The sequence below is a fragment of the Amblyomma americanum genome, chromosome 2 (assembly GCF_052857255.1).
Source record: "Amblyomma americanum isolate KBUSLIRL-KWMA chromosome 2, ASM5285725v1, whole genome shotgun sequence".
Taxonomy (NCBI): Eukaryota; Metazoa; Arthropoda; class Arachnida; order Ixodida; family Ixodidae; genus Amblyomma; species Amblyomma americanum.
In genome coordinates, this window is record NC_135498.1 from 202,579,872 (window position 1) to 202,603,774 (window position 23,903).

The 23,903-nt window shown below is 44.1% G+C and overlaps 1 protein-coding gene across 1 annotated transcript in view; it reads left to right on the forward strand.

The window, feature by feature from the left end:
* Positions 1-23,903, forward strand: part of LOC144119410 (cytochrome P450 3A11-like) — a 334,374-nt gene that overhangs the window by 187,155 nt on the left and 123,316 nt on the right. Inside the window, exon 13 of the mRNA XM_077652030.1 lies at positions 12,799-12,961. Coding sequence (XP_077508156.1) covers positions 12,799-12,961 — 163 coding nt within the window. The remainder of the gene's footprint in view (positions 1-12,798; positions 12,962-23,903) is intronic.

Genomic DNA, 23,903 nt, shown 5'->3' on the forward strand with positions numbered 1-23,903 from the left:
ATGTAATGACTAAAGCATGTTGCGCTCTTCATGCATAGCGGGACGGTAGCCGTCTGCACGTAATTCAGGAATGATTGGGGCATAACGCAAATTCGTGCTGTCTTTTCAGGAGGCGGCCGCGCGCCAGCAACTCAACTCAAAGACGAGTTGGAGCGAGTTGGCGCTGCCGCGTCGCATATGTCGACGCGGGTGGAAAACCCCTTCGACAGTGACCGTGGGCGCCACGCAGTCACCCCCGTATCAAAGAGCACCCCGAGCGCCGTCTCGTTGCTCCAGCCGATGCAAGTGGAGTCACTTGAACCGTCCAATGGTATGTACCTTGCAAGGGCAGCTTTTTTCTTTTTCGGGGGGGCATGTGGTGGATCGTAATGTGCTGGGCAAGCATAGTTGAGCAAAGGAGTTGTACCAACATCTCTCATCCAAAGAGGAAACCCTGTAAACATTAACAGCTTGCATAAGGTCTCCTCCAGATACAAGAAGATATCACCAAACAACCCAGCAACTCCCAACTTAAAGCAATCTTGGCCATAGATTTGAAGGAAGCCTTTGACAACGTGGCCCACGAGGCCATGTTTGTGGCGCTTTCTTCCACCAACTGTGGCATCAAGATATACAACTACATGTGGGTCTTTTTCCATCACCGTACGTACATCCTCAAATTCGCGATATGACATGTACCCACGCCCGCAAAGGGGCATACCGCAAGGCACAGTGCTCTCACCAACACTGTTCAACTTAGCAATGTGTCGCATACACAGAGCTTTACTCCTCATAGCAGATGTCATTACACACTGTACGCCGACGACATAACCATACGGATAAACTAAGGCTCTCCGGGGAAAATAGAGGACACCGTGCAACGTGCACTATAGATGAAGCCCAAGCAGCAGCTGCGAGCATCGTCTTGGAGTGCTCCCAGGAAAAGTTGTAGCTGCTTGTGCACACCACGGGCTGGAGACCCCCACCCATCAACCTACAGAACACAGGAGAATACATAATATCAAAGTACTGGGCCTACGCATGCAGCGAGATGGAGTGTGTGCGGCCACTGTTCAGCACTTGCTAAAGGTCTTGCTACAGGTCTTGAACATGGTGCGGCACATTTCTAATCGCCACTGAGGGCTTCATGAGACAGACATGCTGCGGCTGCGTGTTGCCTTACTCTTGTTGCCCCTTTGCTATCACGCACGAGACATTAACCTCTCAAAGGCACAGCACAACAAGCTCAACACCCTCATTCGCAAGACACCAAACTTGCAGTGGGAGTGCCAATCAACACAAGTACAGAGCTGCTAGACAAGGAACCATAACACTCTAGAAAAGCTTATCAGCACAAAAAAACGCACGCAGCAAATTAGACTGAACAGTACTGCACCAGGCAGAAGAATCCTGCAAACGCTGGGTTTCCAAGCCAACGACATTCCACTGCCTGCTACAAGCACGCTCAGCAAAAATGCCCGAGCACTACTCACAATAGCCCTCATAGCATGGCACGTAGACCCCCAACGAAACAAAAAACGCAGAGAACAGCGCATCGTGTACAACAGCAAGTACATTCAACAAGCCAACACATGTACACTAATGCTAATACTGTACATCAGTGTACATACCTGTACACCGATGCTGCCATCAACAGCGCAGCAGCAATAGCCATTACCGATCACCACTGTACAATCACTCACACGCAAACTATCAAAAAGACAGAACCACAGTGGGTGGAGCTTGCCACCATCGTCAAGGCAATTCCCAACGCATAGCTCACACGCTCATCTCTCTGCACGAACCATGAGCACATCGATATGGATCTCGAAGACAACAAACACTTCACTGCTATATCATCAAAGAAAAAAAGTACAAGGTGGCTTCGTGCATATTTTGCACTAGTTAATGTATGCGAATGTTGATGTTTTGATTTTGTGATAACTTGATTCTCTGCTGCATTGGCTTGAACACTGGCACAACGTCGTCAATCTCGATATTTTTTTTTTTGCTGCTCGAGTGCTGTAACCTCTGCCTTTCTGCTCATGCAGGGATCATATCTGCATGGTTATACTCACGGTGTCACACATGCTTTCATCGCAGTCTGTTTATAGCAGACAAAATAAATTTGCAGGTTTACTGCTTACATTTAGCCGTACAAGTGGCTCACAACACTTGTATGCACACTGTCCAAACATTTGACGTGTTTACAATGATTGCTCCCTCCTGGTAGCTTCTGTTTCATTATTGCACTGTGAAAACCACGAGGCGTGCACTTAAAATGCACATAATCCTTCCACTAGTATAGCATATGTGTCACCTGCTCCGCACTGTGCAAGTCGCTGTGGAAAACAAAGCTGTCACTAGACAGCAGCGCTTCATACATCAGGGTACCGAGCTCAAATTGGCAAATGGGTGCACTGTTGTTGGCAGCAGTGCTCTGTGCAATGCAGTATCAATACCACCAGCCAACCTTACCTATCAGGTAACTAGCAAAGGAGCCAGCTTAAGGAAATCCCAGAAATGTACTCCCATTCCTGCTGTGTGTTTACGGATTTCAACAGGGGTAGCCAGTGAATTGCTTCAACAGTATTACCATTGTATGAGTAAAAAATACAAAAAGAGAAATAGATGGGCTGTAAAGTGAAATATTTATTGCATTTAATAAAGCATATACATATTCACCAATTCCGCACAGTCCTTGATACTGTGTACTAGACAAGGTAAAGTGTTGCAAGTGCTTGTAGTTGCCCACTGCAGTGCAAGCATAGTTTGTGTTCACGCGTCTTCATGCATATGGTGATCACGAGTTGTGTTCAAAGCTAACAATTGCAAATGTTTTTGCAGATAGCATCTATCAGTGGGATAACCCGGCAAGTCCCAATAATGAAAGCAGCCAGGTGGCGTGCATTCAAGAACTACAAAATGAAGCCACCGCAGCTGAGGTCGAGTTATCAGCAGAAAGAGAACCAGCTGACCTGCAACCTGCTGTCCCGCAACTGGCTTCCCCATTACAGGCTGCCCCATTACAGGCTGCCCCATTACAGGCTGCCCCGTTGCAGGAAACCGCACAACACCCAGCTCCTGCACAACGCAGAATGCTTACAAAGAGGGCAGCTGTTGAAGAAGAGCTTAGCGCCCGCCTTTGCAGTGTCGATGAAGACAGGAAACGAAAGAGGAGGGAGCACCTGCTCAAGATGAAGCTCATGCGAGCTGAACATGCGCTTCATATGAAGCACTCAAAACAATTGCACGAGCTTGAATGTGCAACCAAAAAGGCTAAGCTCGAGCTACTAATGCTGAAAATAGCTGCCGTGAAAAAAGCCAGTAAGTAAAATGGCACAAATTTTTTATTTTCCATATGCATGCCGTGTTTGCTCTGCCACATTTTACGAAAAATATTGCTGAATAATGCGTGAACGAGTTCTGAAGCCACTCGCCGAGTCAACGGGCTGTGGTCCTTGAGCTTGGGAAGCGGGGGAGGGCTGCTGAACATTGCATCTGCTGGGAGGCAATTCATCACTTGGACGGCTCCGGCCAAAGTTGTGCAGAGCTGCACATGCCGTAATGACAATGGCAGAAGTCGTTGTTTCAATTTGTAGTTTCATATCAAGACATGGGAATCTTCTTTTCCAGATGCCGAAAGCCCTTTCAACAGTGTTCCTGGTCCGGATTTGGGACTTGTTGTACCTGAATAAAGAAAGAGTTGTTACATATTTTCATGTATTGCTGTATATTATTGTGACCAGCCATACACACCTGTACTCCGGGCTGTCTTTGCCTACAGGATCTTTTAGCGGCGTCATAAGGTATGGCCGGCAAGCATACCCCATGTCGCCGAGGAGTACGCCAGGTACATCCCCTTCCACATAACGTACTCTCGCATTACTGTTGTCGAAAATCCTGCTGTCATGTGTGGAGCCCGGCCAGCTTGCAACTAAATCGAAAAATTGCAGTTCAGGTCCTGTGATCGCCTGCAAGCATGCCAAAAAAGAATGAACATGAATTTTTTACGGCTGCTGTTACCTGCAGATTTTTCAAGCTGTTTATATGCAGTGTAGTAGCAATGTCCCTATTATAATAAGTGCCTCTTAAATCTTGTATTTGAATGTTAGGGGATGAAAATAATTTTCTGTCGGAGAAAAAAAGAGAAGCAGAGATTGAGCTTAATGCAGCTCGCGACCTGATGCACCCACGAAGTCGCGCACTTTTCTTGTATTCCCTGCTGCGTATTACCATTGCAATGAGAGGCCGATGCTGGTTAAAAAGCAAGACTACGGTAACCACTCTACCGTGCAGCAAATGCAGCCCTGGCAAGCGCGCTGCAGCGGTAGCAACTGTATTGGCGATACGGCTGTCCGACAGGATCTTGTTCCTAGCGTACGTCAGGTTGAGTAAATGGGCGAAAATAGAACAGACAGAGACACGTATTTAGAGCAATTCTGAGTGAACAGGAAAAAAAAGTAAATAAAGCACGCCAGAGGCATTCTCGCCTTTGCCTCGTCGTCTTTTCTTTTTTTTTTTATCAACCAGGGTTACGCTGAAAACAAGACAAGATCATGCCGCAAAAACTCGCCCAACCCGCTATGCTTCTAATAACTAAGCTATTTGAAGGAGTGCATCCTTCTGTTACATAATAGTGCGCTTTCTTTCACGTCTCTACGCATTCTGACGGTTATGAACATAATTTCACTTACCTGCACATTGAATGAGAAGTATCCCTTCCTGTTGCGGAATACTTCGGCGTCGTCGCCACCTGGACTTTTGATACGCACGTATCAATGCAACCAGTCACCCTGGGAAATTTTGCTTTGAGGTAAAACTGGTGCATGACCTCATGCATTTTCCCCACGTCGGGAAACTTCACAAGCGCAGGGAACAGCGTTGCGGCAATCATTTTCGACACCCGCGTGACAACACGGGAAACAGTTGGCTGCGAAACGTTAACTAGGTCGCCTGAGACAACCTGAAAAGTTCCCGCGCCGTAGAAACGAAGCGTCACGAGCAGTTGCAACAGCGGTGGCACAGGGCAACCACGTCCGTCCGTGTTCTGATGCAGCGGCAACATGGTCAGTAGTTCGAGCACAGCAGCTTTTGAGAAGCGGTACCTGGCTAAAAACTCCTGGTTATTGTACAGCTCCATGGGATTCTGGCGATCCCTAAGGTTCCGCTGCAATGGCTGCACAAAACTATACGCTTCGTTGTCCATTTCTTTCGCACGGTTGATAAAATCGACGAACTCCCTGAAGCTGTCGTCGTAGCACGCCGCCATGTTGGATTGTATAAGGAGCCGTTAAGCTACCTCAGATGCTGCCTTAAGGAGGCGCCCTTTTCGTGACCTTAAGTTGGGCTAAAGGGAGCCGCTAAGTGCAAGGTCTGTTTTTGAAACGCGGTAAGGAGCCGATAAGGTAAGGAACACTAAAGATAAGGGTTAGGTTGGTTTGTGAATACGGCGGTTAGATAAGATTTATTGATCAAATAGCCATTCCAGTTTATTCTTGAATACTTCTGGAAGAGCTACAATATAATTCTGGCTTCAATTAATAAACTTTGGAAGGAAAGACGCAAGTTCGTTTCTCATTGATATATAGTCGCCCTTGTTAAAAAAAAAACCTTTCGAGGTCGACCTCTTGGAATTAAATAAGGAAAATGCCGAACATTAGCGACAACACAACTGTGGTCGCTTATTCCTGTATGATCACAGTGTCACGCACTACTGAAGGCCGAATGCAGAATAGTAAATCTAACACTGAAGATGAGTGCTCAGTTTCCCATGTAGGCTCAGTGACTTACTGATATAGGTCATTAGTAGTAATTAATTCATAAAAAGATGAAGAAAATGAAGAATAACTCGTAAGAAGAGGTTTGCGGTCTACCCATTTGAAATCAGGCATGTTGAAGCCCCACCAAAAAGAAAGTAATTTTTTTAATCTGGGTAGAAATTCAGACAGAGATCTGAAAGCGTCAGGGTTGGTTTCGGAAGGAGTACGGTAGACTGAGCCAATATCCAAATTCTTTCCATTGTGTAGGCGAAGGTTGTTCTATAGTTTTGTATGAATTGTGCTTTGTTTATTTTTCTTGTTAACAACTGCCCTTCCCCTCTGAAATGTACTTTGTACCTTGAGGGTATCACAAATAAATAAATAAATAAATAAATAAATAAATAAATAAATAAATACTGACTCGGAACCAACTAGAGGCGCTGTTATTAATGAAGCGATACCCTCCACCATGCAAAAGTGGTGGAGGGTATCACTAGTGTACGCGTCATAACCTGTTGGAAATACTTCACAGCTGAGAACGGAATTATTCAGCCACGATTCAGTGGTTTTACAGAGGAAACAATTGTACCAAATTCATCAGTTTTATTTTTGATACTCCTGCAATACACGACGAAAGTTATCAATTAAAAATTTAATGACACCGAGGGCATAGAATCAAATGTGAGCACGAGCACAGAGCGGACAGTTGCCGCCTACCTTTTTGTTATTCTCGAAGCTCGACGACTCGGTCATGTTCAAAATCATAGACAAAACACTTTTTGTTCCCGAGGAGCTTATCAAATCGCAACTTGGAAGGAATAGCCAGGTCGCGTGCGTATTGTGAAAGCCTGAAGCGTGCCTTTCTTACTGCGGGCGGGAAGTCTTCGCGTATGGCAAAAGTATTGTCCTTTAGCTTAGGGCCGCACGATAAGATATTTTATATGACTTTAAAACTACAAAATTTAACGACAATCGGTAGGTGCTTGCCTTCAACAAAGTCACCCATTCGATGAGCCTTTTGATGCTTTCAGGTGGAACATTTTGGTTAAGATGAGACGAGAAGAATTAGCGCACGTTTATTTCAGATTCATACCAACTCTCTGTTGCGGGGTCATTTAGACCTAGAATAAGCAAATTATTTCAGCGGGGCCTATTGAAAACATCCTCAAAACAGGCCTTAAGAAGGGCAAACTTCCATTGCCAAGGTGTCAACCCACGATGATGCGTTTGAATGACCACCCCTGGTGGCCAGCCGTGAGGAATGCATGTCGTTCTCTAGTGTAGCGATCCTGCCCAGTAAACTTCTGTAGCGGAAGCTACACTGGCCAAGGTTGAGCAGTTTCGCGTGGCTCCTGGAGAGCCGTGCAGCGCATGCGCGAGGAGCAATGACGCCACACGCGCACAGCTGGCGTGCCGGAGCCGCCGAGGCGCGCTCCGCCACGGGACCAACCACGTGACTGGTCGCGCGGTCAACCGCGTGACGAACTGCGTGACAAGCCAGGGCGATGCCCCGCCGGCAGCTGCTCCGCACCACGTGAGCGACCGTGTGCGGGGAGGGGGGTTGACCACGTGACCAACCACGTGGTTAGTCCTACGACGTATATCTATGTGACACACGGACAGTAGAAGCGGTAGACGAAGCGTGAATTGGAAGAAACATGGCGTTCGCATACATATCGCCTCGGCTCCACGCCACATATGCACGCACAATTTTTATTGCTAAACGTAATTGAAAGGCAGTGCCGTGTGTTTTCACTAGTCTGTGTTTCGCCGGTGTGAACTAAGTTGCTTTCTTAAATTAACCAACCAAGTATCCCGCGCTTCGACTCTCCTGAGCGTAACTATTGTTTGACGGTTATTCGAGCCACTTGTACACCGACAAGGAGGAGAAATTTTGCGCTTCCACAGATTGCATTGTAATTCTTCACTAGGAGTAGATCCGTTAGAACCTCTGCAAGAGTTCCGGAGTAGCTAGCCAGGCCGACAACCAGGCAGACCTGTCCTGTTCAATAAAAGTCCCTTCTCCTCCTCCTGCAAGAATTCTTATTGTTTTCAGAAAAAATAAGACGCCGAAGACATAAGTATATGTGACCACTAAGAGGAGGGGTTGCTTTGAGTGAATGACGCGTATTTCTGGACATACGCAAACATGCTGCAGCTGTATACATCCGTGTAAAGTATGAATAACTTCTGTGCAATTTAGGAGATGGGTAAGGATAGTAGGTATGCTGTGCTGTGCCAAACGCTCCGTTAAGGAACCGAACTCCACTGAATTCCCTAAGTGCAGCGCAGGCGTGTCGAGAAAATTGGGATTGGTCGAGAGGGTCATGGCGACGCGACGCATGACCTCGCGCCAGTATTTCCAATACCCCACAAAAATAACAGAGTACAATAGTGACGACGTCGCTACACAATTAATCATTTATTTACAGGGTTGTGCTGTCATTCCGCCGCCATTACGTAGTAACCTTGAAGAAAGAAAAGAAATTGACGCTCAAAAGAAAAATGGTCGAGCCGGCACTCAAACCGCAGTCGCTTCGGTCGTCAGCTGTGTGCGCTGCCTCTTGACCATTGAGGAATGTTCGTGCTACTTGGATAAAGGGAGACCTTGTGTGGTTTCCGGAAAATATGAAAAAGTATAGAAAAAAATAGTGTTACTGTCTACGAAAGCACTCGTTAAGAGAACCGCAGGCCGTTTTAGGCCACCATCAAGGCTATCGCATCATTTGCATAAGGCAGCTTTAAATTTTCCCGGATATTCAAGCATGCAGGAGAATTTGTAGTAGGCTTACTCATTCGTTTACTCAGAGGTCTTTTAACCGGGTGCTTGTGATATTTAACATGCACAATACTGCTTCGCCTGTTAAATAGTGTACTAAGCTTTGCTTCTATGTGAGCATATCCGCTGAACCTTTGCAACTTACATGCCGCGTCTCTGAAACTATCACGGTGAGCAGTGCTCCAGAGGCGCCATCAACATTTGACAGCCTTTCAGGAGACCAACAGTGTTTTACTTATTCTGAAGGCTTTAGAACCGACCGTGTCGTATTGCATAAAGCGGAAACAATCTATACAGAGAAAATAAACAAGAGGTTGAAAGATAACTGTCCATAAAGGTGACAGAACGCTACAATATATGTTAAAGTACTTAGTTCCCGCTGCTTTGTGTGACAACTCACTCTAGACTTCAATGGCAGGCGAAAATTTGAACAAATAAAGCACATTCAGTAGGAGGCCACCCTATATAGCGATCCAGGATGCGAGGAGAGTCTCTACGCCTCAAAAGGTAAAGTGCTAGGATTAAGAGTGAATTAATATTAAAGTAAAGAAACATGTTGGAATTGGCGCGCTATTTGTCGTTTCATACTGTTTGGAACGACAAATAGAATATCTCTAACACTGTCGTGTGTTAGCATAAAAGTAACTGCACAGCTGTGTATTGCTTTCAATTGCTGTTTTTTGCCTACTGTAATGGTGCGGGGGGAAATATAATAAAAGAGTAGATCATGTTTCTTTCTACACGTGCACTCTCAATACAACTAAGCCTATATAGGAGCCAGACTGGAGTAAGCTTTACTCTAGCGCAATGCCTTTCAGGTGCAGGATATCCTGCTAGAGCCATGGGGTAGATTTCTATCAATAAACGGATGAAATATTTATGGAATACTTACAAATTTAATCTTCAAAATGTGGAAGTTCTAGCAGTTATAAAGGTTTCAACCGCGGTTTCTATCTCTTAAAACTGATAACACGAAGGCCTGCGGTGCCACGTTTAACAGCCTCCACCCACTGCCAGCTGCATCAGGACATTATGCTTTGCGGTGGGCATAGCCCTCCGTTGCCAAGAGTAAGCATTCCATATGCTAACTAACCAAATTCTTGCCCGGTATTTGGGCAGCATACCCTGACCCTGAAAGAAGTGCGCTGCCGGGCAGCTTACTCTCTTTTTGCTCCCATTGTAGGCTAATTCGTGCTTTGAGTGTCTTCTGCACCGGCAACTCTGGGCCAGCGCTTCTTACTTCCTCGGTTAGGTTCCGATTTTCTCCAGTACAGGTGTCAGTTCTCTCTTGTCTGTTTTTCTGTCCGAAGTACCATCTGCATTTCCCAAGTGTTTATCAGTGATCTTTCAGCAGATCTTTCAGGCCCAAATGTCAGCGCTACTCTTTATAATGATCCCGATGCCTATTCCAAAGAGAGGATAGTATTCCAGCTCTAAACTTGTCGGCACAAACCATAGCATATTCCTTGTGCAATAGCCTCGATGTTCCGCTCACTTTTTTTTTTCATGTTAATTTAGGAGAGATGATTTAAAAATATATATAAAGTGGCTTTACCCGCGCATTGGAAGTAGTGTTGATTTTGTAAGTAGATTACTCGTGAAATAATCCACATGAAACGAAAACTTAATCGATTAAGACAACGGAATAGGCAACGAGCGAACTTAGAACTAAAAGGTCAACATATGTTCGCTAGCAAAACAATTAAAGAATAAAGCACTGGAAGCTAGAAAATGATTTTGTGGCACTACACTTAACAACTTGATTAAAAATTTCCCGGCCAAGTTCTGGAGGTATGTAAACAAAAAGAATGTTACTGCTAGTTCGCCTAGAGGTGAGAAAAAGCAAGGTGACTCATTTAAAAATTACTACCAATCGATCTTCACCACCGACAATGGTGTTTTAGGAACATTAGCGTGCCATAGTAATGAGTCAACACATCTTTCTGGCGCTCCGGTCATAAGTGTACCTGGGATTATTTCTCTGTTGTTGAACCTTGATGAAAAGGAGAGTTGTGGTCCTGATGAAATTCCGAACTGCTTTCTTAGGCGTTATCTGAACCAATCAGTGAATATCTCTATCTCATATTTTCTAAGTCACTTCAGGACAGCTGTCTGCCCGCTGAATGGAAGATAGCCAAAATTTTCCCCATTCACAAATCAGGCGACGTAACGTCCCCATCCAATTACCGGGCTATATCCCTCACATGTACGTTTTGCAAAATTCTTGAGCACAACTTATTAAAGTTTCTTAAAGAACATACTGAGCCTCAAAACTTAATTCACCAAAACCAGCATGGCTTCAGAGAAGGTTTGTCCACTGTTACCCAACTGGCCGAAATTTTTCATGACCTCGCACAGGGAATCAATGACCAATGTCAGACTGATATAATTTTCCTCGATTACTCAAAAGCTTTCGATCGTGTGGCACATGCTAATCCGAATTTCAAACTAAACAAAATACTTGGTCATGGTCCTGTTACGAGGTGGATAGCCCGCTACTTATCGGAACGCCGGCAATATGTGCAATACAATAACCATGCGTCTGTTATCCTTCCGGTCATTTCAGGCGTGCCGCAGGGCTGGTCTCTAGCACCATTTTTTGTTCATTTTATATATAAACGACATAGCATATCACGTTGATGTGAAGGTGCGTCTCTTTTGCGCATTATTGCGTGCTATATCAAAAACTAAACACTCAAGCAGACCAGGCAAGGTTAAACACAGCTTTGGGCGACGTCATACAGTGGCGAAATACATGGCAAATGGTAATCAATATGTGATATGTTATGTCATAAACGACATACCTTATCACGTTGATGTGAAGGTGCGTCTCTTTGCGGATGATTTCGTGCTATATCAAAAAGTAAACACTCAAGCAGACCAGGTAATGTTAAACACAGCTTAGGGCGACGTCATACAGTGGCGAAATACATGGCAAATGGTAATCAATATAAAAAAACTGTAGTGATGTCCGTCACAAATACGAAAACAAAACTTAACTTCCCTTATGACACGGGCAACCGCGTTCTCAAAACAGTAACTGAAAAGAAATACCTTGGTATGATTATTTCTGATGATCTGAGCTCTAACGCCCAAGCACAAAACATTACCAAAAAGCAATGAACAGTTTATACTTCCTTAAACGCACCTTGCGCTTTGCAACTTCAGGTACCAAGTTACTCGCGAATAAAGTCCTTATCCGTCCAATCTTAGAATATGCGAGCGTCGTCTGGTTTCCGTATATGCAAAAAGATGTACACATGCTCGAATCAGTTCAACGAACAACTATTCGGTTTATCTACCACAGGTACCGGCGCACGGATTCTCCCACAGAGCTGCTTTCCTGCGCAGGCAAAGACAACTTATCAAGCCGCGTCACACTCCATAGACTAAAGTTTCTTTATCAATTAATTCATAACGCATTCAACATGGATCGTTCCACTTACATTAGTTTTAATGATTCTAGACAAACACGTCACAAGCAAGAATTTACAATTAATGTATATTCTTGTGCAAACAGCACATATTACTGTTCCTTTTTCCCTCGAGCCATAAGAGAATGGAACGGCCTGGATAAATCTATAACAGCGCAGGCTTCATTTGAAAAGTTCGCTGAGCTCGCAGCCTCATCGGTCCTATCAACAAGGCAGACCTGATCATCATGTTCAGTCTTTATTGGTTTTGTGTTGTTGCCCGCTCGTTGTGTACCTAGTTTATTACTGTATGAAGGAATGTAACAGGATGGTTCCATCCTACTCCTTTGTAAGGCCGGCCTTTGTAAATACGGATTCCAATGTTGGGCCAATTGCCTGTACTGCTTTGGATGTGTTTGAACGCATGCATTGAAGACCTGAATTGCGGACTATCTTCCGTCAATTATGCCGCACTCGATGTGACCGTTTATTGATGCTTTAATATCTTGTTTCTTTAAACCTTGTTGCTGACTCTTGTGTTACTTCTGTTAATTTGTGTCTTGCTTATAAATCCACTCCTGTATCAGTCCCAGTGGGACTAACAGTATGATAAATAAAATAAATAAAAAATTAATAAAAAAGGATTCTTAATTAGTGACAGATTGGAGCAAAGTGATTCCGTTGGATATAATACCATATATTGATTTCAAACACTAATTTGCACTCTGAAAATAGCGGTCGCTCCTCCTTCAGAAGAACTGCCAACTAAAACCATTATTGCCATCAATCGGGCAAAAAAGCATGTATTCCCTTTCCAGGTTTTATAAGCGAGCGCTGAAATCAATATTCCTCGGTTACTTTTCAGGTTCCTTGGCGAAAACCGCGACCGCATAGAACCCTTCAGCTTTCTGCCGTTCGGCGAGGGCCCAAGACAGTGTGCCGGCATGAAGTTTGCCTTGCTCATGGTGAAGCTCGGCCTCTTTCACGTCTTGTCGAGGTTTTCGTTCGCAACATGCACGGAGACAGCGGTAAGCAGCGTTCTTGATACCGAGATCTCTAGCACAGCGCAAACAAAGGGCACGCTTCAAGTCAGTGACTTCTCTCATTGATGAAGAAATTGGTGAAGGACTAGCATAAAAGATGAAATATGAGACTTATTGGTAAATCTTAAGGGTACACACATACTGGTTTCACACATTTAATGACACAAATTTGTCGCTACAGTATAGCTATAAGCGAGTGTTGGCTGTGCGTTGGCAGCGCTACAGCGTCAAAGACAGGGATGAAAGAGGGAGGAAACAGGACGAGCACTGTCATAAAAACACAAACTAATGAAGCCAAGAGGACCAGGTTACTCAGGCTAGAGTAATAACACGTAGCAGAGCCATAGTTCTAGAATTCAAGTTCAATACTTTTGCTAAATGCGCATTTTGGTTGTACACTCTTGAGGGCAACAGTACCAAAGACGGGGACTAAAGAGGGAGGAAACAGGACGAGTGCTGTCCCAAACACAGAAATTACCGCAACCAAGAGGACCAAGTTACTCAGATTAAAGTAGCAGATCCCTAGTTCTATAATTGAAGTTCAATACATTTGATAATTGGCGATTTGGTTTTGCATTCTCGAGGGCAACAGCACAAAACACGAGGTCGAAAGAGGGAGGAAACAAGACGAGTGCTGTCACAAACAGAAATTCTCGAAGGCAAGAGGACCAAGTTACTCAGATTAGGGTTACAACAAGTAGCATAGTCCTAGTTATAGAATTGAAGTTCAATACTCTTGCTAAAGCGCGATTTGGCTATACATTCTTGATGGCAACAGCACCAAACACGGGGACAAAAGACAGACGAAACAGGACGAGTGCTGTCACTAACACAGAAATTAACGAAGGCAAGAGGACCAAGTTACTCATATTAGGGATATAACAAGTAGCAGAGCCCTAGTTATAGAATTTAAGTTCAATACTCTTGCTAAAGGGCGATTTGGTTATACATTCTTGAGGGCAACAGCACCAAACACGGGGACGAGAGAGGGAGGAAACAGGACGAGTGCTGTCACAAACACAGAAATTAACGAAGCCAAAAGGACCAAGTTACTCATATTAGGGTTATAACAAGTAGCAGAGATCTAGTTAAAAAATTGAAGTTCAATACTCTTGATAAAGAGCGATATGGTTATTCATTCTTGAGGGAAACAGCACCAGATACGGGGACGAAAGAGGGAGGAAACAGGACGAGTGCTGTCACAAACACAGAAATTAACGAAGGCAAGAGGACCAAGTTACTCATATTAGGGTTATAACAAGTAGCAGAGCCCTAGTTATAGAATTTAAGTTCAATACTGTTGCCAAAGGGAGATCTGGTTATACATTCTTGAGGGCAACAGCACCAAACACGGGGACAAAAAAGGGAGCAAACAGGACGAGCGCTGTCACAAACACAGAAATTAACGAAGGCAAGAGGACCAAGTTACTCAGATTAGGGTTATAACAAGTAGCAGAGATTTAGATAAAGAATTGAAGTTCAATAGTCTTGATAAAGAGCGATATGGTTATTCATTCTTGAGGGAAACAGCACCAGATACGGGGACGAAAGAGGGAGGAAACAGGACGAGTGCTGTCACAAACACAGAAATTAACGAAGGCAAGAGGACCAAGTTACTCATATTAGGGTTATAACAAGCAGCTGAGCCCTAGTTATACAATTGAAGTTCAATACTCTAGCTAAAGGGCGATTTTGCAATACATTCTTGAGGGCAACAGCACCGAACACGGGAAAGAGAGACGGAGGATACAGGACGAGTGCTGTCACAAACACAGAAATTAACGAAGGCAAGAGGACCAATTAACTCAGAGTAGGATTATAACAAGTAGCAGAGCCCTAGTTCTAGAATTGAAATTCAATACTTTTGCGAAAGGGGCGATTTGGTTATACATTCTTGAGGGCAACAGCACCAAACATGGGGACGAAATAGGGAGGAACCAGGACGATTGCTGTCACAAACACAGAAATGAACAAAGACAAGAGGACCAAGTTACTCAGATTAGGGTTATCGCAAGTAGTAGAGATCTAGTTATAGAATTGAAGTTCAATACTCTTGCGAAAGGGGCGATTTGGTTATACCGTTTGAGGGCAACAGCGCCAAAGATGGGGACGGGAGATGGAGGAAAGAGGACGACCGCTGTCACACACACAGAAATTAACGAAATAAAGAGGACCAAGTTACCCAGAGTAGGGTTATAACATGTAGCAGAGCCCTAGTTCTAGAATTGAAGTTCAATACTCTTGCTAAACGGGATATGGTTAAACATTGTTGAGGGCAACAGCACAAAACACGGGGACGAAAGAGGGAGGAAACAGGACGAGTGCTGTCACAAACACAGAAATTAACGAAGGAAAGAGGACCAAGTTAACCAGATTAGAGTTATAACATGTAGCAGAGCCCTAGTTCTAGAGTTGAAGTTCAATACTCTTGCTAAAGGGATATGTTTTTTACATTCTTGAGGGCAACAGCTCCAAACACGGGGACGAAAGAGGGAGGAAATAGGATGAGTGCTGTCACAAACACAGAAATTAACGAAGTCAAGAGGGCCAAGCTACTCAGATTAGGGTTAAAGCAAGTAGGAGAGCCCTAGTTATACAATTGAAGTTCAATACTCTTGCTAAAGGTTGATTTTGCTATACATTCTTGAGGGGAACAGCACCGATCACGGGAAACAAACACGGAGGAAACAGGACGAGTGTTGTCACAAACACAGAAATTAACGAAGGCAAGAAGCTCAAGTTATTCATGTTAGGGTTATAACAAGTAGCAGAGCCCTAGTTCTTGAATTGAAGTTCAATACTCTTGCTAAAGGGCGATTTTGTTATATATTCTTGATGGCAACAGCACCAAACACGGGGACAAAAGACAGAGGAAACAGGACGAGTGCTGTCACTAACACAGAAAGTAACGAAGGCAAGAGGACCAAGTTACTCATATTAGGGTTATAACAAGTACCAGAGATCAAGTTAAAGAATTGAAGTTCAATACTCTTGATAAAGAGCGATATGGTTATTCATTCTTGAGGGAAAGAGCACCGAACACGGGAAAGAAAGAGGGAGGAAACAGGACGAGTGCTGTCACAAACACAGAAATTAACGAAGAAAAGAGGACCAAGTTAACCAGATTAGAGTTATAACATGTAGCAGAGCCCTAGTTCTAGAGTTGAAGTTCAATACTCTTGCTAAAGGGGATATGTTTTTTACATTCTTGAGGGCAACAGCTCCAAACACGGGGACGAAAGAGGGAGGAAACAGGACGAGTGCTGTCACAAGCACAGAAATTAACGAAGGCAAGAAGCTCAAGTTCACAAGGGTAGAAACTTGGGCGAGTCGGTAACGGTGATCCATGGAAAGTGAGAGTAGCGCAAAACGGGACAAAGGGACAGAGAAAGACAGACACAACACAGGCGCTAACTTCCGACTGAAAGAAACCAGGGCGGCCAAGACGAACGTAATCCGTGAGGGGAAACAGGCGCATGCGCCCAGAAAGATAATGAAAAACAGGTGAAAGAGGATCTACGGATGTGCACGATTCAGCGTTTCTTTAAGAAGGCCAGCTCTCTTTTGGACAGGGAGATAGACGGCTTGCTTACACATTTATCGTCCAAGGCAGCGATACGAGCTGCTTCAATAATCTCTCGCGTTAACTGATCCCGGTGTCTGGCAACGATCGAGCACTTGTCAAGAAATGGCACACAACCACACTCCTTGCAGTGTAAAGCCAGATTACTGCCAGTAAAAGTTCTCAAGTTATTTTTGTGTTCGCGAAGTCTCTCATTCAAGCACCGACCTGACTGACCAACATACCGCTTACCGCAAGAGAGAGGGATGTCATAAACAATGCCTTCAGTACATTTCACGAATTTCTTTCTGTGGTTAATGGTGCACTGCAGCTTTTGGGGACGTTTATCAGCGGGCAAAGTTTTTTTGGAAAGCGCACTTAGTTTTTCAGGGGCAGAAAAAACGACACGAACATTAGCTTTTGTCCCAATTTTCTTGAGATTGTGGGACAGGCAATGAATGTAAGGAATAACGGCAATTTTGTCTTTTTTTCTTTCTGAAGGCACGGACGGCAGTTGACCTTCCTGGCGCTTCTTCTTTAGTATGCCTTCGGCGACAGAAACACAAATATCAGCTGGGTAGCCTGCTTGATGGAACCTTGCGAGTTGAGCGTGAAAGCTCTCGCTGATTAGGTGGGGGCATGACTTTTCCAGAGCATTCTTCAAGCATAAATTAATAATGCCCCTTTTAACGAGTTTGGAATGGGCAGATATATAGAGGAGTAGAGGTTTGTTTGCCCGAGGTGCATAGCTCCAACACAGGTGGTTGTCCAGGAATTTAAAACGGATATCAAGAAAGCGAATCTCGTTGTCGGTTGGCATTTCGTTAGTCAATAGCAGCGGTGAAAAACACTCTTGTACCTTAGCCAAAATACCGGATGCAACTTGCTCTAAGCACGATGGCGTACACTCAACAAGGAAAAAGAAATCGTCAACAAAACGAAAGATCTTGACGACATGAGGGCTGGTAAGCCTCTCTGTCGCCGAAGGCATACTAAAGAAGAAGCGCCAGGAAGGTCAACTGCCGTCCGTGCCTTCAGAAAGAAAAAAAGACAAAATTGCCGTTATTCCTTACATTCATTGCCTGTCCCACAATCTCAAGAAAATTGGGACAAAAGCTAATGTTCGTGTCGTTTTTTCTGCCCCTGAAAAACTAAGTGCGCTTTCCAAAAAAACTTTGCCCGCTGATAAACGTCCCCAAAAGCTGCAGTGCACCATTAACCACAGAAAGAAATTCGTGAAATGTACTGAAGGCATTGTTTATGACATCCCTCTCTCTTGCGGTAAGCGGTATGTTGGTCAGTCAGGTCGGTGCTTGAATGAGAGACTTCGCGAACACAAAAATAACTTGAGAACTTTTACTGGCAGTAATCTGGCTTTACACTGCAAGGAGTGTGGTTGTGTGCCATTTCTTGACAAGTGCTCGATCGTTGCCAGACACCGGGATCAGTAAACGCGAGATATTATTGAAGCAGCTCGTATCGCTGCCTTGGACGATAAATGTGTAAGCAAGCCGTCTATCTCCCTGTCCAAAAGAGAGCTGGCCTTCTTAAAGAAACGCTGAATCGTGCACATCCGTAGATCCTCTTTCACCTGTTTTTCATTATCTTTCTGGGCGCATGCGCCTGTTTCCCCTCACGGATTACGTTCGTCTTGGCCGCCCTGGTTTCTTTCAGTCGGAAGTTAGCGCCTGTGTTGTGTCTGTCTTTCTCTGTCCCTTTGTCCCGTTTTGCGCTACTCTCACTTTCCATGGATCACCGAAGCTCAAGTTACTCAGATTAGGGTTATAACAAGTAGCAGAGCCCTAGTTATAGAATTTATGTTCAATACTCTTGCTAAAGGGCGATTTGGTTATACATTCTTGAGGGCAACAGCACCAAACACGGGGACGAGAGAGGGAGGAAACAGGACGAGTGCTGTCACAAACACAGAAATCAACGAAGCCAAAAGGACCAAGTTACTCATAATAGGGTTATAACAAGTAGCAGAGATCTAGTTAAAGAACTGAAGTTCAATACTCTTGATAAAGAGCGATATGGCTATTCATTCTTGAGGGAAACAGCACCAGATACGGGGACGAAAGAGGGAGGAAACAGGACGACCGCTGTCACACACACAGAAATTAACGAAGGAAAGAGGACCAAGTTGCCCAGATTAGGGTTATAACATGTAGCAGAGCCCTAGTTCTAGAATTGAAGTTCAATACTCTTGCTAAAGGGGATATGGTTACACATTGTTGAGGGCAACAGCACAAAACACGGGGACGAAAGAGGGAGGAAACAGGACGAGTGCTGTCACAAACACAGAAATTAACGAATGAAAGAGGACCAAGTTACCCAGATTAGAGTTATAACATGTAGCAGAGCCCTAGTTCTAGAATTGAAGTTCAATACTCTTGCTAAAGGGGATATGTTTTTTACATTCTTGAGGGCAACAGCTCCAAACACGGGGACGAAAGAGGGAGGAAATAGGATGAGTGCTGTCACAAACACAGAAATTAACGAAGTCAAGAGGACCAAGTTACTCAGATTAGGGTTAAAGCAAGTAGGAGAGCCTTAGTTTTAGAATTTAAGTTCAATACTCTACCTAAAGCGCGATTTGGATATACGTTCTTGAACGACACAGCACCAAACACCTGGACGAAGGAGGAAGGAAACAGTACGAGTGCTGTCACAAACACAGAAATTAACGAAGGCAAGAGGCTCTAGTTACTCAGATTAAGGTTATAACAAGTAGCAGAGCCGTAGTTTTAGAATTGAAGTTCAGTACTATTACTAAAGGGCGATTAGGGTATACATTCTTGAGGGCAACAGCACCAAACACGGGGACGAAATAGGAAGGAACCAGGACGATTGCTGTCACAAACACAGAAATTAACGAAGACAAGAGGACCAAGTTACTCAGATTAGGGTTATAACAAGTAGCAGAGCCCTAGTTCTAGAATTGAAATTCAATACTCTTGCTAAAGGCGATATGGTTATACATTCTTGAGAGCAACAGCACCAAACACGGGGACGAAAGAGGGAGGAAACAGGACGAGTGCTGTCACAAACACAGAAATTAACGAAGTCAAGAGGACCAAGTTACTCAGACTAGGGTTATAACAAGTGGCAGAGCCCTAGGTATACAATTGAAGGTCAATACTCTTGTAATGGGTGATTTGGCTATATATGCTTGAGGGCAATAGCACCAAACATGGGGACGAAAGAGGGAGGAAACAGGACCAGTGCTGTCACAAACACAGAAATTAACGAAGGCAAGAGAACCAAGTTACTCAGATTAGCTTTATAACATTTAGCAGAGCGCTAGTTATAGAATTGAAGTTCAATACTCTTGCTAAAGGGCGATTTTGTTATATATTCTTGAGGGCAACAGCGCTATATACGGAGACGAAGGAGGGAGGAAACAGGAGGAGCGCTGTCACACACAGACGTTAACGAAACCGAGAGGACCAGGTTACTCAGATTAGGGTTATAACAAGTATCAGAGCCCTAGTTCTAGAATTTAAGTTAAATAATAATAATAATAATAATAATAATAATAATAATAATTGGTTTTTTGGGGAAGGAAATGGCGCATTATCTGTCTCAGATATCGGCGGACGCCTGAACCGCGCCGTAGGGGAAGGGATAAAGGAGAGAGTGGAAGAATAAAGGAAGAAAGAGGTGCCGTAGCAAAGGGCTCCGGAATAATTTCGGCCACTTGGGGATCTTTAACGTGCACTGACATCGAACAGCACACGGGTGCCTTATCTTTTTTCCTTTATAAAAATGAATCCGCCGCACTCGGGCTCGAATCCGGAAACTCCTGATCAGTATTCAAGCACCTTAACCAATCAGACAACGCCGCATTGTTTTCAAGTTCAATACTCTTGCAAAATGGGCGGCTTGTTTGTATATTCTTGAGGGCAAGAGCAAAAAAAGAGGGGGCGAAAGAGGTAGGAAACGGGAGGAGCGCTGTCGCACACACAGAAATTAACGAAGCCAATAGGACCAGTCTACTCATATTGTGGTTATAACAAGTAGCAGAGACCTAGTTATAGAATTGAAGTTCAATACTCTTGCTAAAGGGCTATTTGGTCATACATTCTTGAGGGCAACATCGCCAAACACGGGGACGAAAGAGGGAGGAAAATGGACGAGTGCTGCCACAAACAGAAATTAACGAAGGCAAGAGGACCAAGTTACTCAGATTAGGGTTATAACAAGTAGCAGAGATCAAGTTAAAGAATTGAAGTTCAATACTCTTGATAAAGAGCGATATGGTTATTCATTCTTGAGGGAAACAGCACCGAACACGGGAAAGAAAGACGGAGGAAACAGGACGAGTGCTGTCACAAGCACAGAAATTAACGAAGGCAAGAAGCTCAAGTTACTCAGATTAGGGTTATAACAAGTAGCAGAGATCTAGTTATAGAATTGAAGTTCAATACTCAAATTAACAAAGACAAGAAGACCAAGTTACTCAGATTAGGGTAAATAACAAGTAGCAGAGATCTAGTTATAGAATTGAAGTTCAATACTCTTGCTAAAGAGCGATTTGGTTATTCATTCTAGAGGGCAACAGCACCAAACACGGGGACGAAAGAGGGAGGAAACAAGACGAGTGCTGTCGCAAACACAAAAATTAACGAATTCAAGAGGACCAAGTTAACCAGATTAGGGTTCTAACAAGTAGCAGAGCCCTAGTTCTATAATTGAAGTTATATAATCTTGCTAAAGGGCGATTTGGTAATACATTCTTGAGGGCAATAGCACCAAACATGGGGACGAAAGAGGGAGGAAACAGGACGAGTGCTGTCACAAACACAGAAATTAACGAAGGCAAGAGAAAGAAGTTACTCAGATGAGCGTTATAACATGTAGTAGAGCAGTAGTTATAGAATTGAAATTCAATATTCTTCCTAATGGGCGATATGCTTGTACATTCTTGAGGGCAACAGCGCTAAATACGGGGACGAAAGAGGGAAGAAACAGGACGACCGCTGACACCCAGAAATTAACGAAGTCAAGAAAGTAATGTTACGCAGATTAGGCTTATGACAAGTACATAGTCCTAGATCGAGAATTGAAGTCCAATACTGTTGATAATAATAATAATATTAATAATAATAATAATAATAATAATTGGTTTTTGGGGAAAGGAAATGGCGCAGTATCTGTCTCATATATCTTTGGACACCTGAACCGCGCCGTAAGGGAAGGGATGATGGAGCGAGTGAAAGAAGAAAGGAAGAATAGGTGCCGTAGTGGAGGGCTCCGGAATAATTTCGACCACCTGGGGATCTTTAACGTGCACTCACACCGCACAGCACACGGGCGCCTTAGCGTTTTTCCTCCATAAAAACGCAGCCGCCGCGGTCGAGTTCGAGCCCGGGAACTCCGGATCAGCAGTCGAGCGCTCTAACCACTGACCCACCGCGGCGGGGCCCAATACTGTTGCTAAAGTGCGATTTTGTTGTACATTCTTGAGGGCAAGAGCACCTTGACGAGGACAAAAAGGCAGGAAACAGCACCAGCGCTGTCACACACACAAAACTTAACGATGCCAACAGGACCAGGTTTCTCAGATTAGGGTTATAACAAGTAGCAGAGCCCAAGTTATAGAATTGGAGTTCAATACTCTTCCTAATGGAAGATTTGTTTCACGTTCTTGAGGGCAACAGCACCAATGAGGTGGATGAAAGAGGGAGGAAACAGGACGAGCGCTGTCACACACACGCAGAAATTAACGAAGGCAAGAGGACCAAGTTACTCAGATTAGGGTTATAACAAGTAGCAGAGATCTAGTTATAGAATTCAAGTTCAATACTCTTGCTAAAGAGCGATATGGTTATTCATTCTTGAGGGAAACAGCACCAAACACGGGGTCGAAAGAGGGAGGAAACAGGACGAGTGCTGTCACAAACACAGAAATTAACGAAGTCAAGAGGACCAAGTTACTCAGATTAGGGTTATAACAAGTAGCAGAGCCCTAGTTCTAGAATTGAAGTTCAATACTCTTGCTAAAGGGCGATTTGGTTGTACATTCTAGAGGGCAACAGCACCAAACACCTGGACGAAAGAGATAGGAAACAGGACGATTGCTGTCAAAAACGCAGAAATTAACAAAGTCAAGAAGACCAAGTTACTCAGATTAGGGTTATAACAAGTAGCAGAGATTTAGTTATAGATTTGCTAAAGAGCGATTTGGTTATTCATTCTTGAGGGCAACAGCACCAAAGATGGGGACGAGAGAGGGAGGAAACAAGACGAACGCTGTCCCACACAGAAATTAACGAAGGCAAGAGAACCAAGTTACTCAGATTAAGGTTATAACATGTATCAGAGCTCTAGTTATACAATTCAAGTTCAATACTCTTGCTAAAGGGCGATTTGGTTATACATGCTTGAGGGCAATAACACAAAACACGGGGACGAAAGAGGGAGGAAACAGGAGGAGCGCTGTCACACACACAGAAATTAACGAAGGCAAGAGAACCAAGTTACTCAGATTAACGTTATAACATGTAGCAGAGCGCTAGTTATAGAATTGAAGTTCAATACTCTTGCTAAAGGGCGATTTTGTTATATATTCTTGAGGGCAACAGCGCTACATACGGAGGCGAAGGAGAGGGGAAACAGAAGGAGCGCTGTGACACACACAGACGTTAACGAAGCCAAGAGGACCAGGTTACTCAGATTAGGGTTATAACAAGTATCAGAGCCCTAGTCCTAGAATTGAATTTAAAAATAATAATAATAATAATAATAATTGGTTTGGGGGAAGGAAATGGCGCATTATCTGTCTCATATATCGGAGGGCACCTGAACCGCGCCGTAAGGGAAGGGATAAAGGAGAGAGTGGAAGAATAAAGGAAGAAAGAGGTGCCGTAGCGGAGGGCTCCGGAATAATTTTGACCACTTGGGGATCATTAACGTGCACTGACATCGAACAGCACACGGGTGCCTTATCTTTTTTCCTTTATAAAAATGAATCCGCCGCGCTCGGGCTCAAACCCGAAAACTCCGGATCAGTATTCAAGCACCTTAACCACTCAGACAACGCCGCGTTGTTTTGAAGTTCAATACTCTTGCAAAATGGACGGCTTGTTTGTATATTCTTGAGGGCAACAGCAAAAAAAGAGGGGGCGAAAGAGGTAGTAAACAGGAGGAGCGCTGTCACACACACAGAAAATAACGAAGCGAATAGGACCAGTCTACTCAGATTATGGTTATAACAAGTAGCAGTGCCCTAGATCTAGAATTGAAGTTCAATACTCTTGATAAAGGGCCATTTGGTTATGTTATACATTCTTGAGGCCAACAGCATCAAACACGGGGACGAGTGAGGGAGGAAACAGGTCGAGTGCTGTCACAAACACAGAA